Raw genomic sequence first — 17,706 nt, forward strand, 5'->3', positions numbered from 1 at the left:
TCTCGTAATCTGCCTTCACCTGCCTAACCTCCTTTGTAACTTGGTTACAGATCAACTTGTATCTACCATAGGCTTCTGTGTCACGTGTTAATTTGTATGTATCCCATGCATTTTTCTTCTCTGCCATATGTCTCATTAGTTCATCTGACATCCATTTAGGCCTAAACATTGAACAATATTTCTTAGTTGGTATGTAAAGCCTAGTAGCTTCCAAGATAAGTTCTTTGAATGCTTCCCATTTTGAATTTGCTGTTGGTAACATCATCAGTTGGTCCCACTGTATAGAATTTAAATACTGTCTCAGTCCATCATAGTCGCCTTTATGAAAGCAATAACCGTTCCCTTTACTCCTAGTGGTAGTTACCTCTTTGAGTAAATCCAACTTCAGCACACTGTGATCACTGCCACCTAGTGGTTCATTTATCTGCAGATTCTTAATGCATGAAGAATCACTGCTGATAATCAAATCAAGAGTATTACTCCCTCTAGTTGCCTCCCGAACATGCTGATGTAGAAAATAATCATCCAATAAATCCACAAAAGCCTTGCTAGTGTGTGAGTGACCAGCCCCCAAATTCCAGTCAATATCTGGGAAATTAAAATCTCCCATTATAAGACTCTCTCTGATTTACTGGCCCATTCCCTGTACAATTTCTTATTATACTCATCAGAGTCATTAGGCCTATAGCACACCCTACTCTCAATTTTGATCTCCCAGTGCTTATGTCACACCAAACTGACTCGACACGGCACTGTCCAGCGATGTCGACTGGCTTCACTTCCTTGGATTTTATGTATTTTTTTACTAATAGCATAACCCCTCCTCCCTTCCTATCCTGTCTATCCTTTCTGTAGACATTGTAATCCCCAAATTACAGTTCTGCATTCCTTATATCTGTGTGACACCACGTCTCTCAAATCCCAACAATATCTGCCTTTGATGTTTTGAGCAATACCTCAAATTAATCAAATTTATTTACTAACCTCCTAGCATTGGTGTACACGCAAGTATACATGCACCTGTTCTTTTTTTTTAGCTACCCTAACACAACACATGTGTTTACTTGTACCCCAATGATTCCCAGCAGTCTCTGAAATATTCTGCATCTTATTTTCCAGGCTGCTGCTCATTCCAATAGAAGCAGTACAAGAATCACTTTCACCTCTGCCAGTGGCTACTATTAATCTATTAGTCCTTGTATCCCCCCAATCTAGCAGTTTTCCGACCCACCTAACACTGCCTCGATAGCATCAGCAAACATTCTTGCACCCTTTCTATTTAAGTGTATCCCATCCCTGTAGAAGCAGTCTCTCCTGTTAACAAGTACAGACCAGGCTGAAAAAAATTCTACCCCTTGAGCCTTGCACAGTCTTTCAATGGGATGAATAGAAAAACTGAATTCTTATTCGGTTTTATCAGAATCAATATAGATGTTGAACAATGACCCCAATCTAAAAAATCCCCCTAAGACTCCCAACGAAAGTAATTTTCGATTTAATTATGCTTTTAATAGAGGTTAATTACATCACTTTTCAAACCAAAGTTTATAAACAGATTTTCGGTTTACCTATGGGTTTGAGTCTAAGTGGTCTAATGTCTGAAACTTGCCTCTCTAAAATTGAACATTTACATTTAACACCTTTTCTTCCTCGGATTAGGTATTACGGGAGGTACCTCGATGATGTACTTTGTGTTACAGATTCATGCGCCATCTAGGATATCTTGCACACTTTTTAATATCATACATTCTAGACTGTTTCATGTTAGAAACTGAAAGAATTGATGTGAAATAGTTAAATTAAAAATTTTACTCGTACACGTGATGTGGGTGTTATTCTGTTTAATATATATATATTTATATGTATATATATATATATATATATATTGGTCCTTGAGATTGTTACAAACGTTCTCCCAGATATGTCAGACATGCTGTAATTGTTAGTCTAAAACGCTGATGGAACTGATATTCGGATGACATTCAAGTCAAGTAGACCCAATTTCATCAAGTCTGGACAGTCTTTGATAGCCAAATCCTCTGCTTGCACCTTTATGATGTTGGGACTGTTAGTAATCCTGGGTATAACCTCCATGCACAAGCACACTGGGTGACCACCTAGGTATAAACCAATGTAAGCAGGGGGTCAAGTTGTGGCACCCACACCACATGGAGGAATGCTGCCCCTCTGTGTTACTAGGTGGTAGATAACTCTCATCAACTGGTGCAATACCACTTTGAAGTGGTGGAACCCATGTTTAGTCTCCAGAGCTAAGTTCCGGTCAACCCTTCCCCATCTCTTCCATCATGCAGTAAGACTGCTGACTTTGGAGGTTATGATGAACATCATGGCAAGATCCAATGTTCCTTACATTTCAAGGATACAGCTGTAAAATAGCATTCGCAGGCCGGCTGCTAGTTAGTACACCGGACCGAACCTATTGGTAACTCTATAGGAGGCCCCTGGATCAGCTAGTGCAGGCCCAGGCAAACTATGGCCTGCGGACCGCATGCAGCCCACCGCAAATTTTTGTGCGGCCCGCGAGCTTTAATTGTATTTTCGAAAAAAGTTTACTTATTTTATGCCTTTTGCGACGCATTTTTGAAAAATAAATTTGTATATGTAATACATTATAGAATTTGTCGACTTGTAAATAAATAAATTGTTTTATTATCTCTGTATTGTTCAAATTGAGATATAATTTGAAATTGTGCGTGAACCGGAGCGAGCCAATGGGTGCTTTTATAACGGTATAATTTGCGATTATAAACTAACTGCGCGAAACTACAGTAACAGACAACCAGTGATGATGACAACGGCTTTGCTGCGGTGGCGGAGTAATAGGATAGGACTGCTGACCGGCTGCAGTTCCAATCTGTTTTCTCTGACAGTCATCCTGCAGTTAAGTTTTTTTTTTTTGCGTTATCTTCGGTTATCATCTTGATGCTAGTAGCAATAAAAATAATATTTACGCCCTTTTAAAAATGTGGGAAAAAAAACCGAAATTCAACAAGAGTATCGTGTCTTCAATGAAGAGTGGAACACAAAATATTTTTTTGCTAACATAAATAACGAGACTATTTGTCTCATCTGAATTCATCTCATCTAAACATTCCGAATATGGTGCCAATTTAACTCCGGAAGCGAGAAAGAAAACTACTGATGGATTGATTCAAAATTTATCTAGACAACAAAATGTGTTTATGCGGCTAACTAAAGAACAAGAAGCTAATGTAGAGGCCTGTTTTGTAATTTCTCATATAATTGCAAAAAGCAACAAGCCTTTTTCTGATGGAGACTATATTAAAGAATGTATGACTGAAGCTTGTGGAATTAATGTCCTGACATTAAACACAAATTTGAGAATATAAGTTTATCTCGGCGAACTGTAGTAAGAAGAATTGAATGTATCAATGCAAATTTGAATGAGCAATTATTATCAGTATTACAATCCACAACATGGTACTCGATAGCTCTTGATGAAAGTAACGACCAAAAGAATACTGCACAGTTATTAACTTTCATACGTGGATGTACTATTGAAGAACTTCTTTCAATGGAATCTCTTAAAGACCAAACAACAGGAGCTGATATATTTGAAAAAGTTGAAAATTGCTTAACAAGATGTAGTTTACAATGGAACAAAATGGTAAGCGTAACAACTGACGGAACACCAAGTTTGACAGGTAAAAATGTTGGAGCGTTAAAGAAAATTCAGGATAAAATTTGTGAAAATTATCCTGATTATAATTTAATTACAATTCATTGTATTATACATCAACAAGTATTATGTAAAAATGTGTTAAAAGTTGAACATTTCACATCTTGTATTATTAAACTAGTAAATTTAATATGATCGAAGGACCTGAAACAGACAATTCGTTAATTTTCTTTAAGATATTGAATCAGAGTACACAGATATTCGATGGCTTAGCTTAAGAAAAGTTCTTCGGCAAGTATGTGATCTTAAAGATGGCATCATTCTATTTTTAAAACTGAAAAATATTACGGACTTTCTCTAATTAACTGATAATAACTGGATTTGTGATTTTGCGTTTACCCTGGACATTGTGACACACTTAAATAATTTCAACACCGTGTTACAAGGGAAAAATTTATACCCCCATGATTTGGTAAAAAGGTGAATGGATTTCAATTAAAACTTGAAGTTGCTGAAGATTCCAGAAAATAAATTTGAAAAATATTGTGAAATTATCAATGCTTTGAATGACGACTTTTCGTGAAGATTTGGTGACTTCCGAAAAATTGAGAGAAGTTTGGCAATAGTGCGCGACCCATTTTCAATAGAAATCAATAGTGCACCGAGTGAACTACAACTTCAGATTATAGATCTACAGTGTGATACCGATTTAAGAAAATTGCACCGTCGTGAGGAAATCTGTAAATTTTACAATACTCTTAATTTGGACAAATTTAACGAACTTAAAATGATTTTGCCCAAAAAATGTTGGTTATTTTTGGATCAACCTACATATGTGAACAAACATTTTCCATCATGAATCTAAATAAAAATTCTTTATGATCAAGCATCACCAATGAACATTTACAAGCAGTTTTAAGAATCTCAACTACAAAATTAACATCCGAAATTAAACAAATGTGAAAATATGTAAAATAGTTCCATTCATCTCATTAAATTCGTGGTTGTTAGAGAATAATTTTTTTTATGTTATATTTCTTCTTCATGATAACAAATAATATATATCGAAAAATAGTATTTTACGTGCGGCCCGCCTTCTTTTTGAATTCCTAATGTGGCCCTTAAGCCAAAAAGTTTGCCCAGGCCTGAGGTAGTGTATAATCTTGCTACCTCTACTCTGCCAGATAATGACTGGAGGGAGTCTGAGTAGTTTGTATGCGGGGGCATTGTCGAGGCCACATTATGTCAAGGATCTGGGTATATTCTTACCATGTGTACGCCACATCCAAAAATTTCATTACTTCGTACAGTATGGCCCCCCCCCCACTTTTTTCTTACTATTTAATACACCATGAATTGTCAAACTAATAGAGTAAGCTTATCTGTGAAAAGATCTGATCCTCCCAAACACTTCCTTGTTCATTTCACAAATATACGTGGTCTCAATTCTAATCTCAACAATGTCCATTTCCATTTGCAGTCTGCCAAACCCAAGGAATTTTTTTGACAGAATCTGTTATCGGTTGATTCAGCTGCTGCTCATCTCAATTATCCAAATTATTCGCTCTATGATTCCTTTCGCCTCAAAGATGGTACCTGTGCATATGTCTGTTCTGATATTCCCTGTCAGAGACTTGGCAATTTGGAATCTCCTCTCTTTGATCTTCTCTGGCTCAAAATCTCTCTACCTCATTGTGTCAAATTCATCTGTTGTCTCTACCATTCTCCCAATTCCACTAATCACTTGGAGCTCTTTGACTTCCTCTCTTTGCAACTTGACTTTCTCCAGTCCAACTTTCCTAACAGTGAGGTAATTTTCCTTGGTGATTTTAATGTTCACAACTCCAGCTGGCTTCCGTTTTCTGGTCACACCAACCCAGCTGGTTGAGATGCTGAGGCTTTTGCAATTACTAATGACTTTGCACAGATTGTTCATTTACCTACAAGAATACCGGACAATCCCTACTATACAGCCAACATACTTGACCTTTTTCTCACAAACAACCCTTCTAAGTACATGGTCGAAGTGAGTGGTCCTTTAGGTACCTCAGATCACAACATGGTGATTGTCTCTTCTCCAATGGAGCCTTTATCTCATGGCTATTCCCAACCTCGTATTGTATGGAATTACAAGAATGCAAAATGGGATGACCTGAGAGATTTTTTTTTCTTCTTTTCCTTGGTCGGATTACTGTTTCAAAACTTCTGATGTCAGCGTTTGCTCAGATCGTGTCAGTGAAATTATTCTTGTAGGAATGGAATCCTTTATTCCACACTCCAATTTAAAATCTCGTCCTTTATCTAAACCATGGTTTTCAAATAAATGTGCTAAGGCTGTTCAAGAGAAGAACGTTGCATATCGTAATTGGCTTGTTTCGAATTCTTCAGTTTCATTTTCTGCCTACACCAAAGCTCGCAACAATTGTAAAGCGGTCATTAATCAGTCCAAACTAGATTTTGAGTAGAAAACTTGCTTCTTTCCCTAATGGTAGCTGAGCATTCTGATCTCTTGCCAAAGCTATTCACCACAACTTTTGCCCATTTCTGCTCCCACCTCTGTCAAAACCAGATGGTTCTGTTGTGACTTCAGCCAAGGATAAAGCTGACCTGCTAGCATCCCATTTTCCTTCCAACTCATGTATTAATGATCTTAGTAAAACACCTCCCGCCATTCCCATCACGCTCCATTCAATGTCTCCTGTGGTCTTCCGTCAAAAGGATGTCATAAGGATTTTGACTAATCTCGATGCCAAGAAAGCTCCAGGTCCTGATGGTATTTCTCCGCTTGTTCTCAAAACCTGTATTCTTGAACTTACTCCTGTTCTTTGCTGCCTTTTTTCACTTTCTTATTCCAAAGGTGTTTTTCCTTCTGCTTGGAAATTTGCTAATATCCAGCCAGTTCCTAAAAAGGGTGACAAATCCCTCCCATTCAATTATTGTCCCATTGCAATTACTTCTACTCTTTCTAAAGTAATGGAGAAATCAATTAACCGCCAACTATTAAACTACCTAGAAACCTTCCGTCTGTTGAACGATCGCCAGTATGGGTTCCATCAGTGTCGATCTACTGAACATATTCTGGCACATGTAACCCATATGTGGACTAATTCAATGGAATCGTTTGGTGAAACACAAGCAGTTGCTCTTGATATCTGAAAGGCTTTTGATCTTGTTTGGCATAAAGGTCTTCCAAACAAGCTTCTATCTTATGGTTTGCCAACCATTTTTTGTAATTGGTTATCCAGTTTTCTCTCTGATCGCTCACTGAGGGTGATGGAAGATGGCTCTCTGTCTTCTAACTTCTCCACTAATGCTGGTGTCCCCCCAAGGTTCAGTTCTTTCGCCCACTCTTTTCCTCTTGTATGTTAATGACCTTCTTCCATTGACTGGAAATCATATCCATAGTTTTGCCAATGATAGCACATTGCATTCCACTTTCTGTTTTGAAAAACGTTGCCTTGATCAATCAGCTTCAACTTCTCAAATATCCGCTACCAATTCCTTAATGCCGATCTCCAGTGGGGCAAAGACAACTTAGTTGATTTCAATCCTACTAAAACTCAGTGTTATCTTATATCTCGCAAGAAGGATTCTTCTGCTCCTATGCTTATCTTTGGTGACACTCCGTCTGATTTCTAGGCAAAATGATATATCTCTTTTGGGGATTACCCTGACTTCTAATCTCTCTTGGCACAAGCACATTACAAATATTGCTTCTTCTGCATCAAAAAAACTTGGTTTTCTCTTTCGCCCTCGACATTACTTTTCTTCCAAACAGCTGTTCACCCTGTACAAATCGGAAATCCACTCTACCATGGAATATTGTTCTCACAACTGGGGCAGTGCCCCACCCCCAAACCTCTCTCAGGCTTCTAGATTCCATTCAGAAGAGGGCAGTTAGGTTAATTAATGCCTCCCCTCTAACAGTCTCCTCCACTCTCTGTCTTATAGATGTACTGTTTCTGCTGCATGCCTTTTCTACAGATACTTCCATGGGCACTGTTTTTCTGAATTGGCTTCTATAATTCCCGATCTCTCTCTTTCAAAACAGTCAGAACACATGCTGCCACCAGCCAACATTCATTTACTGTCCAAATTCAAACTCACAAAACCAACTTTTCATGTTCCTTGTTTATTTATTCAACTGGTGTTTTCTGGAATAGCCTTCCTTCACATGTATTTCCTGACTATTAAAGTCTTCAGAAATTCAAGTGTAATGTCAACAAATATCTTCTTTCATCTTCTCCAACCGAATCATCACACTAAGTACTGTAGGTTCTAATACCTCTTGTGTTTTGGGTTTTCATAAAAAAAAAAAAAAAATTGGTTTAGATTCAAATTACTTAATCTCTGAATTTTTATATATCTTAGCAGATATTGATCATTACAGAAACAGAACTCGTCATTTTTTGCCATCAGTCTGGGTGGTTGGCCCCAGTTAGTTGAAGTCATCTAGATTGCAGGTAGACAACGATAAGTTTTGTGTGTGTGTGTGTATATATAAATATTTTTTTATATTTATATCCCTTGCATTTCTTTAAATCCAGCTTGGTATTGTCTGTTTGAATTATCTTCTGTATTATTATCTTCAATATTATTCAAAATATTTTATACGCATTATGGTCGTAATGCATAATTGCTCTAGAAAGTGCATTGGCCGATAAGTATTACAGTTTCTTACAATTTATTAACTTTCTTTCCATATTACTCATATAAATATATGTATTTATATATGTATAGGAAACCAACTAATACTAGCATGTTTTTTGCAATACAGTAGTTACCAACGTTTCACTTATAAAAGGTCAATAATCCTAAATCGGTTTCTTAATGCATATAAATACTCTACTTCCGAATCTGCTTTGGGTAACTCAAATTTTTTTTGGCTGGTGCAGCATAAGCCTCAGGCTTCCTTGCACCATCTGGCTAATAATAATAATAATAACACTGAAATACAAGTATTAACAAATAGATTCCAAAACCGTGGCTATCCCTCATCAAAAATAAATCACATAAAAGTACAAGCGAGAAATCGGTTACATCATTCCATACCTACAAACAACAGTAATGTGTTAAAAAAATATATTTTACTTCTCTACCATGCATAGAGCAATGGTATATCCAATCGTACAAACTTTTCAAAGATACAGAATTTAAAATAGCATCAAAACCCATGAGAAAACTACATGTGGTCCTAAACAATCACTGTGTTCAATCTTATTTTGCATTCCAGACAAATGATTTGGTTTATAATATCTCCTGTAAAAACTGCAATTCTTCATATCAGAGTATCAACATGATACAATGCATTAGACAAGGGGGTTAAACAACATACAGCATCTGTACTTACTTCTCGTTCTTCTGCTTCAGAATTAACATTCCATGCAGTTAATGAAGGACACACCTTCCTCTTCAATGAAGCAAAGATTCTTAATACCCAACATAATTATACAAAATTATTAATAGCGGAAACCATAAAATAAAATTGCATCAAGACTCTATTAATATACACCGCACCTTTCCCATTTCAGATTTTTGGTCATGCATGCGCCAAGAAAGCAAATAGTCTCTTGCCTTTGAATTCTGTCATACACATTCTGTGTTGTACTAACCTGTGATCACGACTTCTGTCATCTTCTCCCATTTCAGAAGTGTACCGTAATCACATAATATGCATTTTTGTTTGATTTAATGATTATAATATCTAGACTAAGGCGCATTTAGGGCTAGAGCCTCAAGCTGTGAACAAATTTAGACTATGTATATAAAGTGCTTAGCATCATAATACACAGCCATTTCTGAATAAACAGAAAATTTTTAAGGTGGCATCGTTTTAGGTTATATCTCATATTGTGAATGCCTTCACAACGAGTTGCCATGATATTGCACTACTTCGAATAAGTAACGCTTCACCTAAGGAGAAGACTAGTGTTACTTATTCTCAGATAGGTACCACCACCCAGACAGCACTGTTTCAGGGCTATTTGGCCCTTCGTCAGTGAGTGGGTAGGTACCCAAGTGATGCAATGATGGCAAAAACAGTTATGAAGTATAACTCCACAATATGAGAGATGCCTGATGGTGTATGATGTATTTAGACTAAGGCGCATTTAGGGCTAGAGCCTCAAGCTGTGAACAAATTTAGACTATGTATATAAAGTGCTTAGCATCATAATACACAGCCATTTCTGAATAAACAGAAAATTTTTAAGGTGGCATCGTTTTAGGTTATATCTCATATTGTGAATGCCTTCACAACGAGTTGCCATGATATTGCACTACTTCGAATAAGTAACGCTTCACCTAAGGAGAAGACTAGTGTTACTTATTCTCAGATAGGTACCACCATAACCTAAAACGATGCCACCTTAAAAATTTTCTGTTTATTCAGAAATGGCTGTGTATTATGATGCTAAGCACTTTATATACATAGTCTAAATTTGTTCACAGCTTGAGGCTCTAGCCCTAAATGCGCCTTAGTCTAAATACATCATACACCATCAGGCATCTCTCATATTGTGGAGTTATACTTCATAACTGTTTTTGCCATCATTGCATCACTTGGGTACCTACCCACTCACTGACGAAGGGCCAAATAGCCCTGAAACAGTGCTGTCTGGGTGGTGGTACCTATCTGAGAATAAGTAACACTAGTCTTCTCCTTAGGTGAAGCGTTACTTATTCGAAGTAGTGCAATATCATGGCAACTCGTTGTGAAGGCATTCACAATATGAGATATAACCTAAAACGATGCCACCTTAAAAATTTTCTGTTTATTCAGAAATGGCTGTGTATTATGATGCTAAGCACTTTATATACATAGTCTAAATTTGTTCACAGCTTGAGGCTCTAGCCCTAAATGCGCCTTAGTCTAAATACATCATACACCATCAGGCATCTCTCATATTGTGGAGTTATACTTCATAACTGTTTTTGCCATCATTGCATCACTTGGGTACCTACCCACTCACTGACGAAGGGCCAAATAGCCCTGAAACAGTGCTATCTGGGTGGTGGTACCTATCTGAGAATAAGTAACACTAGTCTTCTCCTTAGGTGAAGCGTTACTTATTCGAAGTAGTGCAATATCATGGCAACTCGTTGTGAAGGCATTCACAATATGAGATATAACCTAAAACGATGCCACCTTAAAAATTTTCTGTTTATTCAGAAATGGCTGTGTATTATGATGCTAAGCACTTTATATACATGATTATAATATCTTTTTTCACTTGTAAGTATTGGTTGGTGATTCAATGTATTTTTGGTGTTATGTTTAGAGCTCTTAAACTATTTGCATTTAGTAATTTTACTAAATTCATTTCCATAATAGTTTCAATATTGGAGCATTTTACGAGAAATTACTGAGGTAATACTCTTATTTATTTTTTAATTTATTTATAATGGAAAGCATATTGAGCCTTGCTGCTCTTATACTTATTAAGTTATGTATCCATGCATCTTCCATAATTTGCCTTACTGTGAATATTTGATCCTGGTGTGTCTTCTGTTCTTTCCTGAAGTTGCAGAAAAGATTTTAATTGCCTTCTCTAGGCTACATGCATAGAATTTATGTGATATGGTATATTAAGTAGTGAAATTACTGTGTAATTTCCACATTTAGTTTTATTCCATTTTTATTAGTAAAATAATAAGAGGAGTATACCTCAATATAGTGCGTAGAACCCTTCCGTATGATACCCTCCAGAAATTAAAACGGAAAAAACGAAAAAATCGGCAAACTTACCGGTACATTAGAGTAAAAAATAAATAATTAAATAATCAATTTAATTATTTATTTAAATGAGGTATTTAGATGATGTTCTAGTTATTACCGATAGTAATACTATCCAAGACATTTTACATTCGTTTAATAATATTCATTCTAGACTCAAATTTACATTGGAAAGGGAGGATACGGATACTAAGTCATTAAACTTTCTAAATTTCACGCTTACCCGGGACTCGAATAGAATACAATTTAGCATCTATCGAACCTACAAACACTGGTATGCTTCTACATTATAATAGCTATCACCTGTTCACCTACAAAAGATCGATTATCTTTAATCAATTTTTTAATGCCTATAAATATTCAACGACGGAATCTGCTTTGGACTCAGAAATACAAATATTAACTAGCAGATTCTTAAACAGGGGTTATTCCATTACCACAATAAACCGAATTAGGGTACAAGCTAAGGATAGGATACAAAATACTACACCAATCAACAATAGTAACATCAAAAAATACTTTATTTCTGTCCCATATGTTGAACAGTGGCACAAACAGCTTAACAGATTCTTTAAAGATACCGAATTTAAAATTGTAGCTAGGCCAATACGTAAGTTACACACTATATTGAACAATCGCTCGGTTCTTTCAGCGTTCACAACACAAATTAATGATCTGTTATACAACATTTCTTGCGGTGATTGCGACTCGTCTTATCAGGGTTCGACCCGATTTTCTCTTAATATTCGTTTAAATCAACATGAAGCCTCAGTTCGTGCTTCTCGTTCAGCTGCGTCAGAATTAGCCTTTCATGCCATTAACGAAAAACATACTTTTTTATTTAACGAAGCCAAAATACTTAACGTTCAACGTAATTATACGCGACTATTAATTGCAGAAACTGTTGAAATTAAATTACACGAGAATTCTGTTAATGTTCGGCGGCCATATTTGATCTCCGATTCGTGGACCTTTACGTGCATGCGCGACGACAAATAATCTCTATTTAAGTAACAGGTTTAACCTGATTCGGTAATTTTCATTCCTGTGATCACGACATACGGTCGAAAAGCGTTGTCAGCTTCAGGAAGGAAAATCGTTTTGAATTTTTTCGTTTAATTCTTTTAATTGCGTTAATTTGATTTTTAATTGTTTTAAATTGATTATTTAATTATTTACTTTTTACTCTAATGTACCGGTAAGTTTGCCGATTTTTTCGTTTTTTCCGTTTTAATTTCTGGAGGGTATCATACGGAAGGGTTCTACGCACTATATTGAGGTATACTCCTCTTATTATTTTACTAATATTATTATCAACGTAGAACATATTGAGTAGCACAGCTCTGATTCATACTATTCCATTTTTATGTATGTTGCTACATTAAAGCCATGCTTCACTCTTTTGTAATCAGAAAACAACTGTTGGATAATATGATGTAACCATCATGACACTATTTTGCTATGATTGTCGCATCTAATTGTCCTGTGTTATCCTTGCCTGTTGTAATTTTTCTTTAATTGTCCTACATTGCTCCTTTCCTTCATCTTGGCATCTTCCTCCTTGTGGTACTTCCTTAATGGAATGAATTCATTCTTGGCTTCAATAATGAACGTCTTGAAAGTACTCCATAGTTCACTGTACTTTCCATATTATTTATTTCATTTTAATTGAATATATTTAAAATCCTCCTTTAGTCCACCCTAATCTCCTTTCTTGAAATTGCCCTTACCCTTGACTAGCAACAGCTCATTTGTCATCGTCCACTTTGGGACACTTGATTAGTTCCTCAACCATTGTATATGTAATATTATTCAGATTGCTGGTGCAATTACCTGATCAAGGATAATCCTGTCACCACTTACTCACTTTCATATGTTGATACAGATAGTAGTTATCAGGTTGATTCAAAAAACTTATGTCAGATTGTCACTTCATTTCCATTTGGTGAACGACAACTCGAAATTCCCATAAGATACTAACATTATAATGCACTCTGTAGCGCGTGCACACACACTAACTTTCCTTAACTATCTGCCTCACACCACACACTACATTCTCTTCTTAAATTGTTCGAATCAGGATGCATACAGTTTTTGAAATATTTCAATGCTAGATTTCAGTTGTGTTGAATTTCCACTCACATTGAAATAAAACCCTCTATAACTAATTTGATAATTTGAAAAAAAAAAAAAAAAATCTGCCATATTTTTTTCCAGATTTCCTTTTCCAGGAATATATCAAGAAATCATCTGCCTTCTGGATTTCAATCAAGTTTGTATTATGGTTTACATATAATTGTATGCATTTATATGATTTTGAAAAAGGATCTACTTAATTTATCCAAATGTCATAGTGACCATTAGATAGCTGTGCTTCTGTTCTCGTTCAGTGCAGAGTCTTGTGTACATAATTTAAGATCACATGCTCAGTATATATTGTAAGTTTGGTTTTGCCCATTACTGACTATTATTATTTCCATATTTTCTATGATTAATTTTTGTCTTCGTCCATGTGTTTAGTTTTTTTAAAATGTTTCGGGTTAATTCTGATTAACTCTTCAAAGAAAAAAAAAAATTGGACGTGTAGCTTATCAACAAATAGTTTTCTTGCGAATATTATTTTCTCTCCAAAGGTATTAAGGCCAGCCACCTACTTTTGGAATAAAAAAATCTTCCATTTAATTTCTGAAGAAAATTTTATTTTTGCAATTGCAAAATTCACTAGCTATAATCTTACCGTAATACTGCACAGATTAGCAAAATGTTATGTGAGATGTGCAGAACCATGAGGCAGTCATTATTCGTATTAGAGAGGATATTGACTGCGAAGTTAATTTTCAGAGTATTATCTCCTAGAAAACTTTTAAGTATTGTTGAAATACATTATACAATTTTACAGTTATTTGCATTTCAAAGTGTTTTGATTTTCATCCCTCCATATCAAAAATACAAAAAATATTCTTAACAATATCAAAATTACAGGTCAAAAACTCCAAAGGGAAGACGAAGCCATTCTAGAGGAAGATCGCAGAATTCCTATTCCTCTGCTTCTTCACATTCATATTCTGACAGGTGAGAAATTTCATTTTAAAGCTCTTTGATAAGAGGCATATAACTGATCTCAGTATGGAGATTTTCATACTGTGAAAATTTGTAAGATATTGCTCACATTTCCATGTAGTAACCACTGTTAACAATGTTTCTCCCCTTAGTTGTTTCACAAATCGACAAGGTGGCCCTCATGACAGCAGCCAAGGCTGATTGATGCAGTAGTTTTTTTAATCTTTTTCTGGAGTATTTACATACATATACATTTTACAAACGTGGGTCATCCTAGAATTTACCAATTCACTTTAGTAAAGCCAGAAATCTGGATATTTATCAAACTTAATTAGTTAAAAGCCCAAATGTTTTCCATTATCTGAATTGAATTATAAATGGCAAATGTAGAATTTTTTTCAGTCTGGTCTGTACTTGTTAACAGGAGAGACTGCTTCTACAGGGATGGGATACACTTAAATAGAAAGGGTGCAAGAATGTTTGCTGATGCTATCGAGGCAGTGTTAGGTGGGTCGGAAAACTGCTAGATTGGGGGGATACAAGTACTAATAGATTAATAGTAGCCACTGGCAGAGGTGAAAGTGATTCTTGTACTGCTTCTATTGGAATGAGCAGCAGCCTGGAAAATAAGATGCAGGATATTTCAGAGACTGCTGGGAATCATTGGGGTACAAGTAAACACATGTGTTGTGTTAGGGTAGCTAAAAAAAAAGAACAGGTGCATGTATACTTGTATGTACACCAATCCTCGGAGTTTGGTAAATAAATTTGATGAATTTGAGGTATTACTCAAAACATCAAAGGCAGATATTGTTGGGATATCAGAGACGTGGTGTCACACAGATATAAACAATGCAGAACTGCAATTTGGGGAGTACGGTGTGTACAGGAAGGATAGACAGGATAAGAAGACAGGAGGGGTTATGTTATTAGGTCAGAAACACATAAAATCCAAGGAAGTGAAGCCAGTCGACATCGCTGGACAGTGCCGTGTTGAGTCAGTTTGGTGTGACCTAATCATTGGGAGTCAAAATTGAGAGTGGGAATGTGTTATAGGCCTAATGACTCTGATGAGTATAATAAGAAACTGTACAGGGAAATAGAGTGGGCCAGTAAATCAGAGAGTCTTATAATGGGAGATTTTAATTTCCCAGATATTGACTGGAATTTGTGGGTTGGTCACTCACACTATAGCAAGACTTTTGTGGATTTATTGGATGATTGTTTTCTACATCAGCATGTTCGGGAGGCAACTAGAGGGAGTAATACTCTTGATCTGATTATCAGTAGTGATTCTTCATGCATTAAGAATCTGCAGATAAAGGAACCACTAGGTGGCAGTGATCACAGTGTGCTGAAGTGGGATTTACTCAAAGAGGTAAAGGGAAGGGTTTTTGCTTTCGTAAAGCCGACTATGATGGTCTGTGACAGTATTTAAATTCTATACAGTGGGACCAACTGATGATGTTACCAACAGCAAATTCAAAATGGGAAGCATTCAAAGGATTAATCTTGGAAGCTACTAGACTTTACATACCAACTAAGAAATATTGTTCAAGGTTTCGGCCTAAATGGATGTCAGATGAACTAATGAGACATATGGCATAGAAGAAAAATGCATGTAATACATATAAATTAATGGATGACATGGAAACCTATGGTAGATATAATCTGGTCTGTAAACCAAGTCACAAAGGAGATTAGGCAGGCAAAGGGAGATTATGAGAAATCCTTGGCAAAGGATGCAAAAAAAAAAAAAAATAAATAAATACAGAGTTCATTACCTATGTAAACTCTAGAAGGAAAGGAATGAATCAGATTGGTCCACTGGATATTGATCGTTCACCTGTTGATGATCCTCTCCGGCTAACAAACTAAATAAGTATTTTGTATCTTCATTCACCCAGGAGGAGTTATTCAGGGAGGGGAATGCCAGAGGTGAGTTAAACTCTGGCAATGAGCTAGATGATTTTGTAATAACTGAGAGGAAAGTGGAGAAAAAATTGTTGAAGATAAATATAAAAAAGCCACCCGGGGTGGACGGGATCTATCCAGTTATATTAAAGGAAGCGGCAAAGGAAGTAAGCAAACCCTTAGTCATAAATATGAGAGCTGCTTTGGACTCAGGGGAGGTGCCCATGGACTGGAGATGTGCAAATGTGACCGCAATTCACAAAGTAGGATCAAAGGGCGACACAACTAATTATAGACCTGTTAGTTTAACTTCTGTTCTAGGAAAATTAATGGAGGCACTGGTTAAAAAAGCACGTGCAGGATCATCTAGACAAAACTTCAATTATAGCTCGGACACAGCATGGTTTTGTTAAGGGAAAGTCTTGCCTGACCAAATTGATTGGATACTATGATGTGATCACGAAGGAACTGGGTGCAGGGAATAACTTTGATATCATATATTTGGATCTTAGAAAGGCTTTTGGTACTGTTGCACATGGAAGACTGCTGCACAAATTGGAGCAGTGTGGATTGGAGGCAAATTTCTGCTATGGATAGAGGGATAGTGAGTGGGAGAAGACAGAGTGGTAATCAATGGACACTGCTCATTGTGGACTAATGTTATTAGTGGGGTTCTTCAGGGTTCATTGTTGGGTCCATTGTTGTTTTCTGTATTCATTAATGATATCGATGATGGTATATCAAGCTTAATGTCCAAGTTTGCAGACGGTATGAAGGTTGGCAGGGTTGTTAAGGACACTAATGACAGTACGCTGCTGCAACAGGATCTAGAAAAGTTGAGCAGATGGGATGAGAGGTGGCAAATGAAGTTTAACATTGACAAATGTAAAGTACTACATGTGGGAAACAGTAACCCCAGAGTGACGTATCAACTCTGTGGTACTACACTGACAGTGGTAGAGAACAAAAAGGACCTGGGGTAATTGTGCAGGCAGATATGAAGTTTTCTGAGCAGTGCAAACAGTCAGCAGTGCAAAGAGTAGCCCATGGTGTCTTGTCAATGATATACAGGAATTTTTCAAGCAGGGATAAGGAGGTGATTATTCCCTTGTATAATGGTCAGGCCGCACCTTGAGTACTGTATACAAGTCTGGAGGCCTCATTTGAAGAAGGATGTAAAGATGCTGGAATGAGTACAGAGAAGGGCACCAAGGATAGTGAATGGAAGAAAGGGTTGCTCTTACAAAGAAAGGCTTAAATTTTGCAAATTGCAGTGTCTGGAGACTAGGCACCTGCGAGGTGGTTTGATTGAGGTGTATAAAGCCTTGAATGGTTT

General features: G+C 36.5%; 1 protein-coding gene across 10 annotated transcripts in view; it reads left to right on the top strand.

The window, feature by feature from the left end:
- Nucleotides 1-17,706, top strand: part of LOC150090406 (uncharacterized) — a 390,346-nt gene that overhangs the window by 216,355 nt on the left and 156,285 nt on the right. For 9 of the 10 annotated variants that reach the window (XM_090389862.1, XM_090389864.1, XM_090389859.1 and 6 more), the window contains one exon: nt 14,379-14,468. The exons of the other annotated variant lie outside the window; for it this stretch is intronic. In XM_090389862.1, coding sequence (XP_090245988.1) covers nt 14,379-14,468 — 90 coding nt within the window. The remainder of the gene's footprint in view (nt 1-14,378; nt 14,469-17,706) is intronic. 10 annotated transcript variants of the gene reach the window in all.

This window comes from Mastigoproctus giganteus, chromosome 2 (assembly GCF_048544385.1).
Source record: "Mastigoproctus giganteus isolate SK-2022 chromosome 2, ASM4854438v1, whole genome shotgun sequence".
Lineage (NCBI taxonomy): Eukaryota > Metazoa > Arthropoda > Arachnida > Uropygi > Thelyphonidae > Mastigoproctus > Mastigoproctus giganteus.